General features: G+C 42.8%; 2 protein-coding genes across 15 annotated transcripts in view; one reads left to right on the forward strand and one right to left on the reverse strand.

The window, feature by feature from the left end:
- Positions 1 to 20476, forward strand: part of NBEA (neurobeachin) — a 480010-nt gene that overhangs the window by 316025 nt on the left and 143509 nt on the right. For all 14 annotated transcript variants that reach the window (XM_071804835.1, XM_071804807.1, XM_071804804.1 and 11 more), the window contains one exon: positions 9064 to 9200. In XM_071804835.1, coding sequence (XP_071660936.1) covers positions 9064 to 9200 — 137 coding nt within the window. The remainder of the gene's footprint in view (positions 1 to 9063; positions 9201 to 20476) is intronic.
- Positions 11318 to 13427, reverse strand: MAB21L1 (mab-21 like 1). The gene has a single exon (XM_065851878.2). The coding sequence runs from the start codon at positions 12924 to 12926 to the stop codon at positions 11847 to 11849; it is 1080 nt and encodes a 359-aa protein (XP_065707950.1). The 5' UTR covers positions 12927 to 13427; the 3' UTR covers positions 11318 to 11846.

The raw sequence follows: 20476 nt of genomic DNA on the forward strand, positions 1-20476 counted from the left end.
GAAGGGCTGTCACAAACTGTGCAGTGATGCTTCCTAATAATTCTCTCTCAGCTTCCAACACCTTGCACCTCTAAGGCTTCCAAAGTCAGAGGTAGTAGTTATTATCTTTTTTTTTTTCCCATTTTCTTTCTCACTCTTCTCTCATGAACTCTCTCTCACTGTCTTTTTTCTCTGTATGGAGGTAGCTAAGGTACCTTAAGATTTTCCATGTTTTGTATATTTTTCAAGAAAGTACATTTGTATATGTGCACACATAAATATGTCAGTTAAATAACAAATATCAAAGTTTCATTAGAAAACATCCAAAAAAGTCTTAATATTTCTCCTACCTTTTCAAGCTTCTCAATGGAAACTATGCACTGAATTCAGCATCACTCCTATGTCATTTTCTCCTCTCCAACTCAATTTTTCTTGCAAATTAGCATTCAATATGGGAATGTCATTGCAGGGGGTTACGTGTTTCGGGAAGGGACAGGAACATGGAAGAAGAGTGGTTCTTTTTCCCTTTTTATGGTAGACATGTAACCACACAAGCCTTGCACTTCCAAAAATGGAAATTTAATTCAAACAGATTTCCATAGTTTCTGCTGATTATATATTCAGATTTCGATCCTCAACTCTAAGTATAGAAAAGAAAAATGTGTTTGTATGGGTTTATTTTAGAGGATAGATTCAGGCATAAACTGAAAACAGTTATACTTTTGATATGTAGTTGACTTTCACATTGAAAACAACAAAAACAGCAACAACTCCCCACAGTTTCTATAATATACTATTTTTAGACATCTAAGTGCTTATTCTAGTATTTTTTCCACATTACTGTCTAAAATAGCTTAATATTTTATAAGGTGGTTGTCAGTCGCATATGACAGTGCTACTAAGCACAGCTTTTAAGACCTTTTCTCTTTGTACCTTATTATATCCCATTCTTAAGTTTGAGAATTTTTGACATTAAAAATGGCAGCTGATTTTCCTGCTTTTCAGGCTTTAAAATTAAATCAATTCAAATTTTGTTGTTTTGTATTTATGGACAGCTATGAGAATGCTTCCTGTGCACTTACTGTCCACTCTTACCAGTCTACTTAAAAGTAATTTTTTTTTCCCTATATTTTGCAAAACTGTTTTCGTTTGAAACTTCTAAGGCTGCAGAATTAGACTACAGTGAAGCCTATGAGTGCACACTTGCCTAGTGCATAGGTCTGCAACTTCTCCCTTGTCCTAAGGTACCACAGCCTGGGTGGAACTCATTAGCAGATCAAAGGTCAAACTGGTGAGCTACCTAATATAGAGGAGAGAGACAGACCTAGACATAAGCAACCAGACTCCACAGTTCTGCACTTTATTTCATCTTCACTACGTAATTGATTTCCATATGAAAATCCCTATTCTCCAAAATTCTTGTAAGACCCTATAGAGACAGACCTACGTATATTAGTGGTAGGAGTCTATCCAGAACTTCTACTGACCTATGGACAGGATTTTTTGCTTTTGTTGTTGTTGTTTTGGCATTTGTGTTAAAGAAGAAGGCTAATAAGTCGGTCAAGAAGACCGTTTGATTAGTCTTGGTTTCATTGGCCAGAAATTGTACAAGAGGCAGCCTTATCCAGTACATTGGGTGATCCTCACTGGCAGGACTCACAAGTGCTTTTAGCTTAACTTTCTAAAGAAACGAGGTTTACGTGGGCATTGTCCGTCAGCCTGTATTTTTGTAACTTCTGAACCTGGAAACCATTTTGAACAAACCTTAACACACGAGTAAGGATTTCAGAAGCAATAAAATTCCTTCAGTGAAATCAGGTTATTACAGAAGAAAGCCTACATGACACAGCCTGCCACATCAGTTCTCCTTTTAATAGGTATGAGAGAATCTATGTGAGAGTCTTCAGAAGTTCCCCAACTGTGGGAAAGCAAACATGCAATCAGCCAGCAGACACAGATATAACTCAAAAACATTCTTTATCCGTTCTGGTGTTGTTTAGAGATACTCACATTTTCAGAAATTTTTGAAGTTACAACTATTAAATCTTAAATAACTCTTCCAACTATGCCTACCAAGTTATATGCTAATTCAATTTAATTCTTTCTTCCCACACACATATAGGATTAGCTAACCAAATAAGTAAACTAAAATATCACAAACTATCTGAACACAACACTTCACTACAGTCTCAAGAAGTATAAAGCTTACAGTTTCTCCTGAAAAGCTTTTCCAGAATGGAGATGAGAAGAAATGAAAGCTGAAGGCTCACAACCTTCACTTCATTTCCAATCAGCTGAGCTCTATTGGCATGACAAGGTGCACAAGCTGGACTGTATAGGATACCCATCAAGTCTGGTTCACTCAGACTTGCAACTGGGATTTGATCCCTCCTGTTCCTGACTCATTACAAGTTCCTGTGTCAGTGGGATACTGCTATAGCAAGATGCACCCAGCTTTCTCCTTTCTTCTTCCAATATTCATTATGCCTTTCTAAAATGTGTTTTTTCTGTTATTTTTTTATTAAATAGACAACTATAGTGGCTCCCTCGGAGAGAAAAGCTGTAACTTATGTGGGCAAAAAGAAGTACCTTAAATTTTACCAGAAAATGAGGAGGAAGCTAGTGCAGGTCATAGTGCATTAGTGTAGTATACTGCCATCTGGATGCACTGCTTAACAATCAACTTCTTAGTTTCCAAACTAGCTTGAATTACTCAGTCCTTCCAAGGTATAGCTTCAGGCAGAGCTCACTGTATGAATCTAATTTTGAAGTGGCAAATGTATGCATTGCAGTAGTGAGGTCCCTATCCCAAATATTTAAGTCTCTAGCCAGCTGTAAATCATTAAGGGGAGTCTTGATTATTATTAATACTTGGTCATCTGACAGGTTGGCGCTTGAACACGTCCTGGAACAATACTAAGCGCACGTAAGCAACTCGGAGCTTGAGCACAGTTCAGAGGTTCTTATGTATGCCACAGTACAAATCAGACTTTACCTGCAAAAGGAGGCAAAAGTTGATTTTCTCAGTTCCTTTAGGCTGTTAGGCACACAACTAATTGTTGCATGGTAAGAAGATATCTAGGAAGATTGGCTTTGGTACAGTTTTGAGTTTCTCTCTGCATATTCTGTAACCATTGTAACCATTTTATTAAGTGGATGCTTTCTGTCTCATTTTGAACAATATAAAGAGATACTTATTCATAGGAATACTGCAAAACACATTTTCTCTCAGGAAGGAGTACTATTTTATATTTTTCTTTCAATGTGACTAGGAAGGTAAATAATTTACCTATGAAGGTGCATGCATCAGTTACTTGGAAAGTGTGTGTACATTTTAGAGAAAACTACTTTTTTTCTTAAGCAATGCTATCTTTAACTATTTTCACAATCTCATGAAAAAGATGCATTTATTTCTTAGCATTTTATTCACAGTTGTAATACTTAAGATTATTTTTATTTACATTTTCTTTTTAATCAAGCACATTTGTTTGCTGTTATGGCACCACTTAAGAGAATTGAGTTGCTGTAATTGTTTAGTTATTGTTGAAAAAGACCATTGTGGTTGATCTTTGATGTTAGCAGTAGTGTTACATGCTTTATAGAGAAAAGGGGGGAAAGTGGGGAAAATTTTGGATATCAGGGCCTATCCACACTGGCAATGACATTTAAACAAACAATAAAAATCAATCCCTCCCTCACAATATGAAACATATGATTGTGCAAGAGTAAAAAGCCAACAAAGTAAGTTTGGATATCTCTGAAAACAGGGGAAAGGAACCGGGGTTGTTATTCAGTGGGGGAGGAGGAAAACAATATTATGGTCATGTTTAGACTTAGATTCTGGTTTCTGCAATCAAAAAGTTGTGCAAATTGTTCTCTTTATTGAAACTGTTGAAAGTGATACGTAAAGGGAGCTGTATATATACATTCTTATAAAAGTCTTGGCTTTAGTGAAGGAGTTACTCCCTGTACCTGCTATAGTGGAGAACAAATTGGGGGCAAGCATCCTCATGTAAGTTCAATATATCTGCTGCAGGAGTCTTTTTTTCAGGGTAGTTTGGATCAGATTTATGACAACGATAGGAACAAAAAGTATTAAATTGTATTAATTGTTTTTTTTAGGAAGCTTACATTGTTTACTATTTATTTCCATGGCCGTGCATGTATTATATTAATGATGTTAATTGGTTGAAATATTTTTCTGACTACAGGGCTTTTGTCAAAGGCTTCTGGTGCCTATGCGTGTTTCTGCTTGTATGCTACGTGATTTAAATTACAAGAAACTGAAGTTTTGGTGTGCATGAGTGTGTGTTACGCATACGTGGTTCCAAGTATAAGGATTTGTAGTAATTTTAAATGCAAATCGGTGTCAGATGCACTTGGCTTCAGAGTTAAAGTGCTGAGAGAATTTCAGTTATCTTATTTCAAGTGCATTGTAACTGACTTTTAATAATTATTCTTACTATTTAAAATTCTTGTTTATTATATCAAATTACAAATTGTAATTTAGGCAAACTATTTTACATAGTAAAGTTATTAGTTTCAGTGTTAAACAGTATATGAAAAAAAGATTAAGGTATGTTTTTTCTTTTAAAATAGTGTCAGATAATTACCTGACACTATAGACCTTTTTTTTTTCCAGAATAATTACCTGTAGATTGTAAAATTAAATTGATCTAGACGATTGGATATGTTTTGAAAATATGTGTCCCAGATCATATTTTTTAATCTGTAAGTAATCACCAAAAATTATTTTAAAAGTTAGACTTAGAAGTCTGCAGCAAGTAAGTAAATTGCTTGTTTTCATAATTCAGCAGATAAAAGCATATATCTTAACCTATTTAGGAGTAATTACGCCAAATCATCTTAGGAAATATACTTCTGGTGTAATTTTCAGGCTCATTAATGTAACATGTCTTTAGCTCTTACAGTTGAAAATGACAGTTTGTGAAGATGAAAATGTTTGAAATAGCAGGTCAAAATACCACTCTTCTGGAGCTTTTCTTAAGAGGTGTAGTTTTACTGGTATTGATTTAGCAGACAGCAAACTCTTTGGCCTGATAGAACTTTTCGCTTGCATTGACTTTCTTTACTTGAACTTGAAAAATGGGAGAGCTAAGATTCAAGAGCTAAATACGAGGACTGAAGTCTCCGTTTAATAGAAATTAACGGAGGGAAGGACAGAGATTACATTCTGCGTTTGTTCACTGGGACCTACTAATCCCACAGTCATTTACTTTTGGAAAGGAAATATTATTTTAAAAATGTATTTGCGCGGTAGCGTTTATTTTAGAAATGTGAATCACATGTGCCGACCACAGGGATCAGGCAAAGCGGAAAATTCTCCATTTGAAGAGATTACAAGACCTGTGGATCTGAAGTGATCCCTGGTCTGGTTTTAAGGCCAGAACTTCTTTGTGGGGTCTCTGCCTCTCCGCTGTGGGCCGCCCCGATCGCTTCAGAGAGGTTGGGAACAGGCAACGAAATGATCCTTAAGAAGAGATGCTTTTCCTTAGAGTCCCGTCATCTGACAAGCGCTCTAGACGCGTGTACCCTCCACAAACCCCAGACTGCTGGATGAAGCGGAGCAGCCACAGGTTGGCTTTTCCCCCGAGGCTGGAAGGGAAGCGCTCTCCGCGTTGCCGGCGGCTTTGAGCGTGGGCGGGGAGCGCCCGGCAGCATCCCCGGGTGCCGCTGCCGCCCGGAGCCCCGGGCAGCGGAGCCCCGGCCGCGGGCAGAGCCACCGCGCTTCGCTACTCGGTGGCCACAGCCGCGCTGGGAATGAATATTTACATCCCCTGCAAAAGCGCAGCTCGCCGCCGCCGCAGAGGGGCTGGCGTGGGACTGGTAGCCGGAGCTCGAAATCTTCCCCGCATGCGAATGAATCCATCCCGGCAGCTCTTGGCTCAGGTGTGCCCGGCTTTTGTTTCATTAGACTATCAATTGGGCTTGGGAAAGGGACCTAAAGCTTCCCGATAGCTCGGTGCCATATGGAAAATCTGCAGTATTTTGATTATGCTCTATGTAAACATTTTAATATCGGATCCTTAAAATCCAGAGACTATCCCAAAGGGGATTAAAACATAATCCTCTCTCTATATAGCTGTAGTGGATTAATTTCGTATTCTCTCAGTGGCTGGCTTGCTCCCTGAAGGCTACAACAAAAAGACTCAGTGCTCCTTAAACATGCTGTGGAATTGGAAGTTGTAATTGGAGATTTCCAAAGGACAAGTGTAAAAATGACACACTGTTAATACCGATTTTTTTTTTTTTTCATTTTGTGCTTTCAGGAGAAAAAAAAAAAAAATCTGTGAAGATTTTTGTAACTTAGTTGGAACACCTCACATCATTTGACCACTGCTTGTTATGCTTCTACTTCTTTTTTTAGCAGAAAAGAAAAAAAAAAAAAGGCAAACGTTCAAACATTTTCTGGTCTGGAAAGTAAAATGACGCTTATTCTGTCGTATTTTAATACCTCTGACATGTTTACCTTGCAACAAATCTAAGGTTATCATTTGAGCAGAACATAGGGCAGATGTCAAGATATCGGTTTGGGAGCTCGGAGCCTTTTATCGGGAAGAGAAGGAGAAAGCCAGAAATTCCCGACTGCCTCTGCATTCAATAATAGGCTAAGAAGTGAATGTCCCCTTTCCCTCCACATCCACGACCCCTGCCTTTGCAGCTCTGCCACCTCCTCCAGGACATGAGTGCATTTCGCTAGCACACCCGCCAAGCCGGAGTGCACCTATTGTCTGCTCCTGGATGTGAGATTATAGGGTTTGGCCTTTTGACCATTAAATAGCGGTGGCTTTATTTTTATTTTAGCCACACAACACCAGGGAAAAGAGGTAATTGGATTAAATTGATGGTCTTCCTTCTGGGATTTAGCAAAGCCCGCAAACGCCTCCTTAACATGATAGAATATCGGGTCATTTCCAGGACGCATCTTCCGAAAGCGCTTTTCTTTCCCGCACAAAGGCCCGGGAGCCCGTCACCCTGTGCCGGGCCGAGCGGCGCTCCCGGCCACGCTGCGGAGAAGGGCTGGGACGCTGCTGGAGGGGGCAAGTGCTTCTGCAGGACAGGGAGCCACTGTCTGCCCAGACCCCCCTTCTGTAAACACAAAGCAAGGGGGCCTGGGGAATAGAAACCCAAATCCACTTGTAATCGTACAAGAGAATCGGGCATAATTACTTGAGCAACCTTGATGAAGATTGATGAGGCTTTAAAGCGGCGTTTCGGATCGATCCCCTTGCCCTTTGGAGCCTGCAGCCGGGCTTTCCCGGCTCGGCTCGGCTCGGCTCGGCTCAGCTCCTTCCTCACCGCGAAGGGAGGGAGAGAAGATGGAGGCGAGACGGGGAGAGCAGCAAAGCAAGCCCAGCGCATGTGATTCCGATCAGCTGACTAGGGTCAAGAGGCTACCCCGGTTTATTAGGAGATGGAAAACAATAAAATGAAAGAAAATAGAGTTTGTATCAATATTATCTAGCCTGCCACACTGGGCTGCCGAAAGCTGTCACTGAAACTGTGTGGTTTAGCTTCCCCTTGTACACACAGTATTCTATGCATTCCCTTTTATTTATTTTGCAGCATAAATGACAAAACATTGTGCAATACAGTCTGGAATTGGGTATTACAGTAAAGTAAAACATTAACAACATGACAATCAGATGCACCGATACAGGATTAATTTAGGCTAAGTGAGTAATTTGAAGTGTTTCTTGCAAGAATTGGTAGTAAAGTGTGTGCGCAGTGCTGGGGAAGGAGGAAGGGTTGCATCCATGCCTGTTAGCCCTGGTGTGAATTGCAGCCCAGGGTTTGCTTCGGTCGCACCAGGCCCTGCCTTCGTCCCCAGAGAGACGAATGGCTGGGGACAGCAGCTGAAAACATACACAGGCACACTCTGCCATCTGAGCAAGGTCTTCATTCGTGCATGGAAAATTTGAACTGCATAAAACAACCAAATCCTTTTTTAGCGTTCACTGAAATGATCAGTTTGCTAGTTTCTGAGAGGTGCATCAGTCAGATGTGGTACCCAGTTTCTCCGCACTGAGTGGTTTTTATATTTGTATGTCAGATGTGTGTGGATATGTGTGTTTATATATGTGCATACAACTTACTCTACATACTTTAGTGATTAAATCTAGGAAAGTGTTTTATATTTATTAATCTTTTAATTAGAGCAAACGAGCTTCCTAAACACCGACGCTGTCAGTTTTAAGAGTCGATTGCATTTATGTTGAAGATAACATGGTGAAAAATCGATCCTCTGTTGTTTTTTGCGTTAAAGTGGAAGTTTTTTCCTAAATTAAAACTTCACAATTTGTGCAGAGAAGGTTACCTTTTATAAAAGGTTTTCTCCATCCCTTCTTTTCAGTGCCCGCGCAAGCATCTTGTTAAGGAACATATTTGAGCGAAATATTGTTACAATATTTTTTAAAGGATTAAGTGACAGCAAGTTGAAATAAAAACGATCTTGCCGTAAATATATTTTACGATGCTAGACTTTGTGTGCGTGTGGTATTGAAGTAGGTAATATATATGTATATATATAAAATCTTTCGCGATGCTTTCGGAGTTGAGGTCTGGACTCAGGGTGAAAAGCGATGTCCCCAGGCTTGGCAGGGTCGGTGTAGCGGGCAGGGCCTGCGGCGGCTCGACCGCCCGCCCGGCCCATCCCGGCGACTGTGGGTCCGGCCGCCGCGGGGACCCCTCGCTGCTGATGTCGAAACTGTGTGGAACGAGTCGCCACTATCGCACATAAACAGCGATAGTGTTAACGAGGAGCAAAAGGGCATGAACAGAGAAGGGACCTACTTCTAAGACACAACTATTTCTCACTCTAACCCCTCTGAATTTCGCTGCAGGCTGATTTATCTCGCAACCCCGGAGCACACGCTCGCTTCTGTCCTGACTGCGAAGTTCAAAGCTCTGACCGCGGGCAGGAGGGGAATAAACACGGCGGTTTACAAACAGAGTTTATTAGGGGGCTCGCCGGGCGCTCGTTTGGCGGAGGGAAGGGGAAGGGCCACCGGGGATGGGCCGGCCGGGCGCCTCCAACCTGACGCCGCTGCCCTTGCCTTGCAGGCCCCGTGGTCCTCAGCACGCCGGCACAGCTCATCGCCCCCGTGGTGGTGGCCAAGGGGACGCTCTCCATCACCACCACGGAAATCTACTTCGAGGTGGACGAGGATGACCAGGCCTTCAAGAAGATCGACCCCAAGGTGAGTGCGGCGGGCGAGCGGCCACGATCCCGTCCCCGATCTCCGGCCCGGTCCCCAGTGCCGTCCCACGTGGGCCGGAGCCGCCCCCTCCCTCCAAACTCCGCTCCCGTCTGCCGCCTCTCGCTGCGTTTATTTATTTTTTTTTTAAACCCCTCTGTATTAATGATGTTAAATCCTCTATTACGGCAGCGTGCGCGTTTTCCAACAGCCTTTCGCTCGGTGCCTTTGTATGAACGTGGTCAGATTTAGGAGTTAAGCCAATTGCTCTGAAATCCCTGGAGGGAGCAGCATTCCCAGCCCGTAGCCTTCCCCAGACATAGCGGAGGGTTTTACCCTTTCCGAGCACCTCGGAGAATCCCGTTATTTCAAGAACGTTAGTTTCCATGTAAGAAAACGCCGCGCATTTGAGTAAACAGTGTTGAAATGCTAGTTACTGCTTATTTTCTGAGGAAAAACAAAAAAAGCGGGGGGGGGGAGAGTAAGCATATACACAAAACTTGATTCCTGGGAAAGCTGTTATTTCTGAAGTCATTTACTATTACCAATTCCTCAGCGCCGCCCCACTTCCCCCCCCTCCGCCCTGAAACCCTCCATCCCAGCCGCACCAGAGCAGGGGTGCGTGACTTGAGCAGAAACCTTTGCGTGGCTTCCGCCCCGCGGGAGCGGAGTGGGGGCTGCCCCCGGGGGCGGGCGGGCATGCGGAAGGGACGTGTGTTACAGGGCATTCCTCTCGTCTGCATCTCTTTTTATTCTTATCGCTGTTGCTTGTTTTCTTTGTTATTGCGCTGGAAAAATGTTAGAAGAGAAAAAGAGGGGAGGAACTTTTACAAAGACCTTAATAATTTCCGAGAAAAATGCTAGCGACCTCATCAGAATATGTTTGTAATAAGGTGATTTCTCTGTGACGAATAATTTCTCAAACTCGGAACTTTCTTCGCAATGCTGGGAAAAAAAAAAAAAGTTCTGTCACAATCGCTGGGTAGTATAACGGTTTCCTTAAAGTGCACCCACTAGAAATAGTTGCTAGTGGGTGTTACACAGGCGATCGGCCTCTTTCAGCACTTGTTGACTGTTAGGATACTAAAGAAAATCTGCATTGTTATTTTGCGTTTTGCTCTTAAAACCACTTTAGAGAAATGCATAGTGAGAAGGACCAGACGTTGCAGTACGGGTAGGCAAGTTTGGATCGCTTGCAGTTTTGCAGACACGTACATATTTACTCTCTCTGAATGCCCTGGGAGCGCGGGGGCTTGATTTCTGGGAGTGCAACTGGCGATCTTATCACATTCATAACGGATTTGTACGTCAGAAGTAATATTGTTGTTCACTTTATTGGTGCCGGCTTGAATGTTTAACCTATAAATTTTATTTTATCCTTTATTACTGCTTGTGCCAAAATGCTAGTTTATCAGGCTTACTGCTTACTCGTTAAACAGACTGCTTCAGGGATATGTTGTGTTTCCCCAGCTTTGTTCAAAACCGAGCAGAAACACATGACTGCCATATAATAAACCTTTCGAAAATAGATTTTTTTTTGACGGCTGAAAAAAGTGTTACTAACTTAATAAATATATCGGTGTCTGATAGTTGCTGATGGTCATCTGGAGCTAAATTCTAATGTGTTTGTAGCAGAAATATTTCCCTGTTCTACAAAACTATTCTAAATGCAAAATAAGGCGGCTGCCTTTAAGTTTTCTGCTTTACAGGGTTTAAGCAGCTGTCAACAGAAAGGCAAAATTCACAAAACATAGCTGACTCTTTTTCAAGTAGAAAACTTGATCTGATATTGAAACGCTTACCCATATGCATTTTACTTCATTTATTAGCTTGTAATTAAATAAATCAGCAACAGAAATTAAAATCTAAATCACAAAATGTAATTATCCAGTGTATTTCAAGTGCATTTTCAAATATATAATTCCAATATTCAAGCGTTATTATATAAGCAGAATCCAAATTTCTTTTGAATATATTTAAATAACATTTCAAGTATATTTATGGAATGTTAGAAATAGAACAAGCAATATATATGAAACTAAAAATGTAAACTTGATAAGTTCAGACACTTCAAAAGACAATTAACAAAATTACCGTGATAAAATCTACCTTTTTAAATGGTATCTTCTCTTTAGCAGAAAATGTCCTTGAAGTATCCAAAATGGCAATTTAACTTCTGTTCACCAAACCACAAAACACCAACATCCACAATTTCAAAGACAATGTGAGATCACAATATTTGATACAAATTAAAAGGTACATTAGGGTTTTTTTTCAGGTGGCATATCCAAATAGCTTTTACTCACAGAGGGTTTACATAAAAATACTGGGTTTTGTTATAATCCGTTGGTACCGTTTCTAGGCAGAATGGTCACAATCATGTTAAATTACAGCCAACTTTGCTCTCCGGGTAACATACTTTTTTTTTCTTTTTTTTTTTTCTTTTTTTTTCTTTTTTCCGCGGGGAACCGCAAAGCTGTGACGAAGAAGAATGATACTTGCTGTTCTTAATTGCTTTTCTTTGTGAAGAGCCTAAGCTATATTCCTTTTTAAAAGATTTGCATTGTCAAGTGGAAATATTTGACTTTCTGAACAGGCAGCTTAAACTTCATGGGGATTTCTCGGTCAGGCCGGTTTTATAGTTACCCTCTAAAGTTTCTCCAAACTTTTCGGGTTGGTAAGTATTTCCCTAGCCAGTCGCCACGTTTGTTTGGCCGCGTTTTCCAGGGCCGAGTGAGGTTTGCCCTGAAAGAGGTCTAAGTTGGGCAAGAAGTAATGCGGGCACCTCCTGCACTGCAGACAGGAGATGAGCTGCAGTAAAATCCCGTTGAGCCGATCCCCCAGGCACGACTCGTCCCAGTCCGATTCGCGGGGATGCTTTTCGCATTCGTATGAAACCAGAGTCTTCATGTGATAATTATTCAGGGGCTGGCCCGGCAGCTCCAGGTGACGGTCCCGTAAGGTTTTGAGGATAGAGAGGCATTTCTTCCTGCAGCCGCCCATCTGCAGTCTGTTCTCGGCTTCCGCGAACTGCAGCACCCAGGCATCGCTCTCGGCCGAGCTCTGCTTGCCGGCCAGAGAGTGGCACTCCTTGGATAAGAGGTTGAAACCTTCCGCCTTGACCTCCGCCACCCGGTTGGGTCCCGGCCAGGGGATGTGGGGGAGCGGCCAGTGGGCAGCACTCCGCGGCCAGATCCCCGTGCATTTGAACGCCGGAGTGATCTGCACGACGTACCTATCCCTGATTCTCAGCTTCACTTCGCTGGTGTCCGCCACCATCTTTACCACGTCTCTGTAACTGCACTTATCCACGGCTTGAGCCACCAGAGTCTGAAATCTGGACCGGATTTTGCGAGCGGAGAGGTAGCCAGACGCCGTGATGAACTCCACCCAGAGGGACATACTCCTCTTGCGCCCGTCGCTTAACTTTAACACAGCGCAGCCCGGCAAGGAGCCGTCGTCCACGAAGTTGAAAACCCCCATTTGGTTCAGGTACAGCACGACTTCAAACTCCGTGGGGGAGATGACTTCCAGCCCCTCGTAGCGATTGTCCATCTCGTTCAAGGAGCTGATGAAGCGAGGCTCCTGCACCTCCACCTCCTTCAGCACGTCCGACACCACTTTGCAGACTTCTCGGATCGTTTTGGCGATGGCGGCTTTCCTGGCTTGGCATTTCTCGTTGTAGTATTTATTCAGATGATACACCAGCTTGGCCTGGGCCGCGATCATGTTGGGGCAGAGATCCGGGTTGTATACCGGAGTCTCGCAATAGGCTGTGGGATCCAATGCGGCAGCTAAGGCTGGAGCCAACTTCAGAGGAGAAACAGGCTGCTGCACTCTGAAATGTAACAAATGTTTTTCAAAATGCGCTGGGGCTGCTGCTCCTCAGATGCTCTCTTCCTGCTTTTTTAGATCAGCCGTCTTGAAGTGTGTGTGGCGGGGGGGGCGGGGAGGGGGGGGCGGGCGGGGGACTGGAGGGGGCGATATTTTTCCTCCCCCTTTTTTTAAAGGGTCCGTGAGTGAAAGGAAAGCATCGAGAGCTGCACCTTCCCCAGCAGCAAGAAAAACAAAAGTTGCACTGAGACACAGCGAGGCTTCCAGTAGTCAAAATAATAAAACCTCTTCCTATTTATTTATGTTTTCCCGTAGTAATCACTGTGTGTGTGCAAGGTGGTTAATCAGATGGTGGAAAAAAGTGCCGTGTGTGTGTGTGTGTATATGTCAGAAGAAGCTGGCTGTTGGTTTGTATAAGAGCCCAGATGCACTCGTGTGGAAATTATAAAGGCAGGGCCAGGCAGGCGGGCGGCCAATCGCCACTGGGCTCGTCACTGCAGCCTCTTTCAGCTCAAACCCGGCTAATTAATCCCTCTCTAGGAGATAGATATGTATACACACACACGCAGGCACGTATATAAAAGATAGAAGGTTACTGGCAGAAAAAACCGCCCTGATCATCTGTACGCTTGGAAATCAAGAGAAATCGCTCTCCTTTGGGTGTAACTTGAAGGGTATTGACGTTTCGAGAGGACTTGGCAAAACTGTGCCGCTCCGCACTGAATCCCTGCGTGCCTTCCCACGGCCCAGACGGGACTGCAGGTGTATTAATGGGCATCCATCAGCTGGGGAGCCACAGACCAGGCTCACTCTGGCAGGAGCAGGGGCGTAAATTCATTAACTCACACTTGGCCTCACATCACGCTGTCCTTTCCTTCTGATAGTTGTCTGTAACGGCAATCAAGGAGTTGTATTTTTTTTTTTTTCTCTCATGAACCGGCTAGTGGACAAGGCAGCAGATTCACGGCAATTTTAGTGTCCTTTGGAATAAAATATTACGCAAAAGTCCACGATTTGTGTCGTTTTAAAAGATCTTCTGACGGGCTATAATCGATTTTGAGGTCTAATGCATTTCGGCATTGTCTGTGCCTTGCTTTTTGTGTTTGTACCTTATGACGGGAGAATCAATCGCTAAACGTATCTGTCAGGTCTTTTTCGCGTTCCCTCCAGAAATCAAATAGGAGATATGAACGGTAAATCTCATTTGCCAGTTTTTAGCTTCGTTTTTATATTCCGTCTAGCGTTTCAATATGTTGTGAAGAGTGGATGTCCAGCTCTTTTTCTTTTCTTTTTTTTCTTTTTTTTTTTTTTTTTTAATAGATAAAGTATCTATTAATTTCAAACCTGGACGGTTTCTAGTATTGCGAGCTCTGCTAGCAAGCTGCGTTTAGTAAATGTGCACACGGGAGGCATGCTAGCGACTGCAAACATGCTGGCATGCTACTAATCTGACAGTTTGGGGCTTCGTGTGTGTGATGTGTAATTAGCAAATTTCTTCTCCGGTACCTTAAGTGTTAGTAATCAGGACTTTTATTTGCAAATAAGCTGGAATGGCAAACTCTTCTGCTTTGTCGCCTAATACTGTGCTTCACTTCAAGAGAACCATGAATTTTTTTTTCTTAAAAAGAAAAAAAATAGGAAAAAGAAAAAAAAAAGAGAGAGCTCTCAGTCACTTGGAATCTTTAATCTATACTGCCAGGTTACTAATTGTTAAAGTAACTGTCACGGGCATATCCATCGCGAATAAGTCACAACGCAAAGAACATTTCACGACATTTGTTCAACGTATTAATTCGACCAACTTCATTGCACATAGCGAAGAATTTCTGACTTTGTGCTCGGCTCGCTCGGTCTGGCGTTTCTACGGGTGCTCTCCGTGCTGCTTCCTAGGAGGAAGCTGATGTGGGAATCGCCCGTTAGAACGAGCGGGCTGGGCTGTCTTGGGTTGTCTCGCTGAAAAACCGCAGGTGACAGGTCGTCCCGAAGCAGCTTTTCCTCTTCTCGGCCGCAGCCGGCTGTCCCATGGCGGAGGGACGGCCGCTTTCTGGCTGTTTAGGCCGAAGAGGAGCTTGTTTCCTCTCGGTTTCTCCCTCCTCCAGGCAGTTTCCCGGCCAGGCAGCGGGCATCGGACGGGACGCACGTGGCTCCCCCGGCCGCGGCGGGTCCGGCGGCGGCGACAGGCGCGCCCGGTCCCCGTGCGTCCCCAGCCGCCTCCGAGGAGCGCAGCCGCCGGCCGCTGCCGCCGTCTCCGCCCGGGGTCCGGAGCTGCCGCCTCCCCCTTCTCCGGGGCAGCGGCGTGCGCGGTCGCTTGGCTGCGGGCTCCCAGGGGCCGGTTCCCCCCTGCCTCTCCCGGGCAGGCACTTACAGGGGTCCTCTCTGGGTCTGAGGAGACCGGCGGGCGCCTCCCCGCCGCCGCTGTCCCCCTCTGCTCTTACCGGCGGCTGCCCCCGGGTGCTCGGGGAACCTGCCGGGGCGCAGCGGGAGCGGGGGCCGGCCTTCTTTCACCCTTCCGCGGGCTGCAGGCGCGCCGAGCAGCCGGCTCGGCTGCACCGCCACGGGCCCCGTGGGCCGACGGGGTGGGGGAGGCACCTCGCTGGCCCGGGACATCCCGCCCCACTGCCCCCGCGGATGGGACCCGGGACGACCCCCAGCGCCCCCCGGGGCCGGAGGCGATGCCGGTCGCGCCCTGCCTTCAGATACGAGTGCGGCATTGGCCGGAGCAGCGCACGGCTGCGCTGTGCGGAAGAAGGGAAAGCGGCAAAGTTGGGCCCAACGCCGGCGGGCGGGTCCCGGGGACCGCCTGGGGCGGGGGGAGGCCCGCGGCGGTGCTGGCCCTGGCCCTCGTCCCCGCCCCGGCGCAGCGGCGGGCCCGGCGGCAGCCGCTCGGCCCCGGAGCCGGCCTGCGCGAAACCTCCGACCCTGCCTCGTCGGGGGCAACTTCTACGCGATTTAAATAAGAAAGAGGTCCTTCCCCGGGAGGTTACCTCCCAGCGCCGTGTAAAAACGAAAGTTAGAGCGAGCGGACAAAAGGTTGTCCTTTCCTCCCATCTCCGCCAAGGGAACAGCCCTTTCCTGCGGAGGGGGCACACCGGCCCCGCTCGGCTTGTCATCGCTGCAGCTACAGCAGAGCTGCATGGTAAAGATGGAAATGTTTCGGACAAGGTTTTGGTTATTTTTTGCCCCGTGGGTTTTAGCTCAGTAAATCCAGTTGCTAAAGGCAAAAGGTCGTACATTTAAGCTGCCTTAATTTTCATAATGCGGGAAAATTAATTTAAATAAAAATTACACCTTATATTCTAAATCAGAACTTTCAATATATAATGCTAAGATTAGCCTATGATATCAAGTAATGCAGGTTATACATTTGTATTGTATGTTGATGGCTATGGAAAATATTAGCTTTAACCTTGGCTGGGTGGTGTTTAGCAGCTATTAACTTCGCTACATCATTTCATTTCACACATACACAATAAACATTTGATAGTTTGAGAATTGGTGGATTTAGGCATCGCTGACACCAGTCAACCACTGAAATGTGACTGCTAAGGTGACCCGGTCGTTTAACATGACAAGAAGTCGCTGGTTTGGTTTAGATTCCAAAAATTATTATCTGGCTACATATTATATAAAATATTAATCTTTTTTGCAGCTACTGACCATTCACTACAGTTAGTTTTTCTCTGTATTTACTAATGTGTCCTTCATAAATTATAAAAGGAAGGAACACCTTTTCATCACTGAGTTTTATTTTTATATGTATTGAGTTGTTCTGGAAAACTGAGATTAAAACCACCTCATTAAAATGATGATTGATCATTTGTCATAATAATGGTTCCATATGATATTGGTGACTTTTACCAAATCACTGTTTTCTAGATATTTTCCCTTAATTAGGGGATACTATAGCAGCATTTGTTGAACTCCACAACTTATTTTAAATCTTTCAAACTACAGTCCTATGTCACATAGTGCTCATATTAGCCAAAAAAGCCAAATGGTGTTGAAAATCTTTGACTGCAGGTACTCGCTCACGCTCCCAAAATGTAATCTGAAAAAAAAAAAAAAAAAAGACAAGAAAAAGTTGCCATATATAAATTTCACCAATAATTCATTTTCATATGGTGAAAAGTGTGAGTTAAAATGAATGTGCAGATACGTATACACACAAGCATTTGCATTGATATCACTTTATATTTCTTGTTGTATAGTGATAGCTCTCCACACACAACTGCTCATGATTTTTAAAGTTTTATTTTTTAATATCTGCCTATTGCGCTAGGGAGCTCGGGAAAAAAATGAAGCTGAGTTGATTAAATTATTTATCCCTATTGCTGAAGTGAGTTTGAAGGCTCATTGAATGTATCTGATTTCTTGACTCCTCTATCTCCCCTTCCCCCTCAATTCATCCTGGTTATTTCATCCATAGCATCCTGCCAGCTACAATAAATTTACTTTTTTTTTTTTTTTCAAGTAGGAAAACTAAAGACAGATATTTGTGCTGTGTTTGCTTTAAGCGTCGCATTATATAAAATAGGCAGCTTTTTTTTTTTTTTTGTGAGAGAAGTTGATCGTACCTGCAATTTTCTGTATTCTTATTTGTAGTTCACTTTTTGACTACACTTTCAAATTTAGAAACAAATGAAAAGTGTAAATATGAGTTGCTATGGTGTTTGCAAAGTGCCATTTTAAGGAACGTAAACACTTAATTACTTAGATTTTTAGGTGTACATAACTGCATAACTAGGTACACAAACATTTTTTCTTCCTTTATCTACAGTTTTATGGAAATATTTTTTACTTTTTTGAATGAAATGTGATATAACTCCTTTTTGCAGTACACAATTAGCATTCATTAGCGCTAAACTTAATGTGTATGTACTCTCTTCCCATTGAATATAAAGAAAAGGAACAAACATGAAAAGACTTGGACTTGGTCACCCTAGGTCTAAGGGATGAACTGTTAATGCTTTAAATTCCTTTAATCTCCAATCTGTTAAGGGAAAAAACAGTAACTGATGTGTTTTCTTTAAAATGTTACATCTCAAAAGGAAACCTAGAGCTTGCACAACTGTAATTTTAGCTAAAACTGCAGAAACATTCAAGCAGCAAAAAATGCCGTGAATTATTCATTTGGTTCACTTCTCCATCAGCTTCTCCAAAGCCAGACATTCCTTAAAGTACAACGTTTTATTTAAGCAGTCCAACAGTGTTGTGTTGGTTTTTTTTGTTGTTTTTTTTTGTTTGTTTGGTTGGTTTTTTTTAAAGATCTCCTACTTGGAGAATGCTCTTTTCTGCTGAACTGGGCGAGGAGTGCAGAATCAGTGGGGATTAGCGCCTTTTAATCTACTACATCTGTAGTGGGTCATCCAGCACTGCAGAACTCTCATTACTCTCTCATGCTGTATATGATTAAATGACTCAAAATATTCAACGTTGACCTTGAAAATAAAGCTGTATGTGTTGGATGAATGGTTCCCAAAGACTTCATGTCTAAACTAGGCTTTCCCCTTGGTAACTTCTAGCGCTGGAATACGTTGTCTGAGAGAGGACTAGAGCATTAGAAAATGTGAATGGAAACTAAAGTGTGTGAGCATTTGAAATGCATCATTACATAAATTATGGCATCGCTCAACTTGTTCATACTGTTACCCAACATTTTATTAGCCCGGTTGAACTGGGAGGGTGCTATGTCTTGAATATACCCATTTCTGTGACTGGTGTTTTTCTATAAGCTGATTTCATATCGACTAATAAACTGAGCTACATCACGTTGTAGATAGTTGTTAGAGCTGTTGATATCAGCAGAAGACATGTTAGTTAACATCTTTGAACATCAGCCTATATATAAGTAAGTATCATCTTTTTGTATACATTTTGCCATTTTCTGTGTTTATGGCTAATTTTCATGAGGCCAATACTTTGGCCATGTTAAGTCCCTCTAACTCAAAATAAAACTTGTCCTCTCCCCTTTCAATAGAATGGGTATGGTTAATTACCTGTGTAACTCACTTTATCTTGATTTAGTTATAAAAAGACATGCCTGACATATTTCAATGCAGACTTCTATTTTTTAATGTAGTGCATAGCTTTCCAATATTTTCTTTCCAAATAGTGGTGAAGGGAGGAGTTGAGTGAGTTGGTCGTGAGTGATTAATACGTTTCACTGAACCTCATGAAGGCCCCGATCTTGCCAACGCACACATGGTTAGTGAAACATTCAGCTGGTTCTGGTGAGGTCAGGGGCTTCTTGAGGCTCACAATTAAGTGTACGGGCAGTTATTTTCAGGACTGGGGCCAGACTGGGATAATATTGGGAGGTTAACTTACGACTAGGATGGTATATGATGTGCCTTTAAAATATCGAAAGCATCAAATACGTACATTGATGAGGAAATATATTTTTGGCCCAAATGTCTACTCTTCTGTCAAGCAGAACTTTCCTCTTAATTTGTGTTTTAGTGATGGTGTTGAATTAGCTTCTTGAGAAAGGACAGTGCTGTTTTGTCCATATTTTAACAAGATGCTCCCACAAATATGTGTTCCTTAGTCTTCTCTAAAGCCTTTACAAGGGGAGTGAGGTTATTCAGAGAAACGAGTGAAAGACAATGCTTTCAAAATCTCAAAACTATGTTTTTCATGTTGTTTCGCATGTTTGAGACTATTTCTATGACTCCAAAAAGGTACTCAATCTTTTAACAGTCTTAAATATAAGCAACCTACTTGCTAAAGCACTTATTCATTGTTCCTAAAAATATTCTAGCTATAGCTGTAATATAAACATGTCTACCAACATATTATTTAAGGAAGAACGGAAGAGATCTGTTCAGGGAAAAACTCGATAGTTAGAACTTTTTGCCTTTAAAATGTATTGATTTTTCCCACCACTACTCTGAACATTTTTTTCTTGACTGGTGAAACATCGTCATTGCGGAGCATAATATTTTATCTGAGGGAGAACTGAGTCTCGTTAAGAGCAGCAAATCACTCTGGTTCTTGTACTTGGGTTTGAGAATTTAACCTGGATCACCTACTACCCTTCCTACTTTTCCTTACCATTTTTTCAGCCCAGCTCTAGATGAGAATATACAGAACTGTGTCCTTTGTGGCATATTGCCAGTGTAATGGAAATGAGAAAGACTACAGAAAAAACACATAGTCCTGTAATTTCATAGATCTCCAATATAATTGTTGGAAGAGAAATACTAGGTGCTTATGGAAATATCTGTTTATCTTAAGGAAATATTACTATGGATTTTTCTTAATACTTAGGAATAGATTTTGCCATTTGGGCATGTTACCGTTTATAACACGTTAGTGACACTGAAAAGAAGAAAAAAAACATGGTGTATCTGTTAGGGAAGCGACAATGTTCTCAAGTGTCCTTAGCTTCAGATGAGGCAAAGGAGATATCTTTATTATTTCACATTTCTGAATCTTCTCTATTT

Source organism: Patagioenas fasciata, chromosome 1 (assembly GCF_037038585.1).
Source record: "Patagioenas fasciata isolate bPatFas1 chromosome 1, bPatFas1.hap1, whole genome shotgun sequence".
NCBI classification, from domain to species: Eukaryota; Metazoa; Chordata; class Aves; order Columbiformes; family Columbidae; genus Patagioenas; species Patagioenas fasciata.

Coding starts and splice junctions, on each gene's coding strand:
- MAB21L1 (XM_065851878.2), bottom strand. CDS start 12,926: ATGATCGCGGCCCAGGCCAAGCTGGTGTATCATCTGAATAAATACTAC.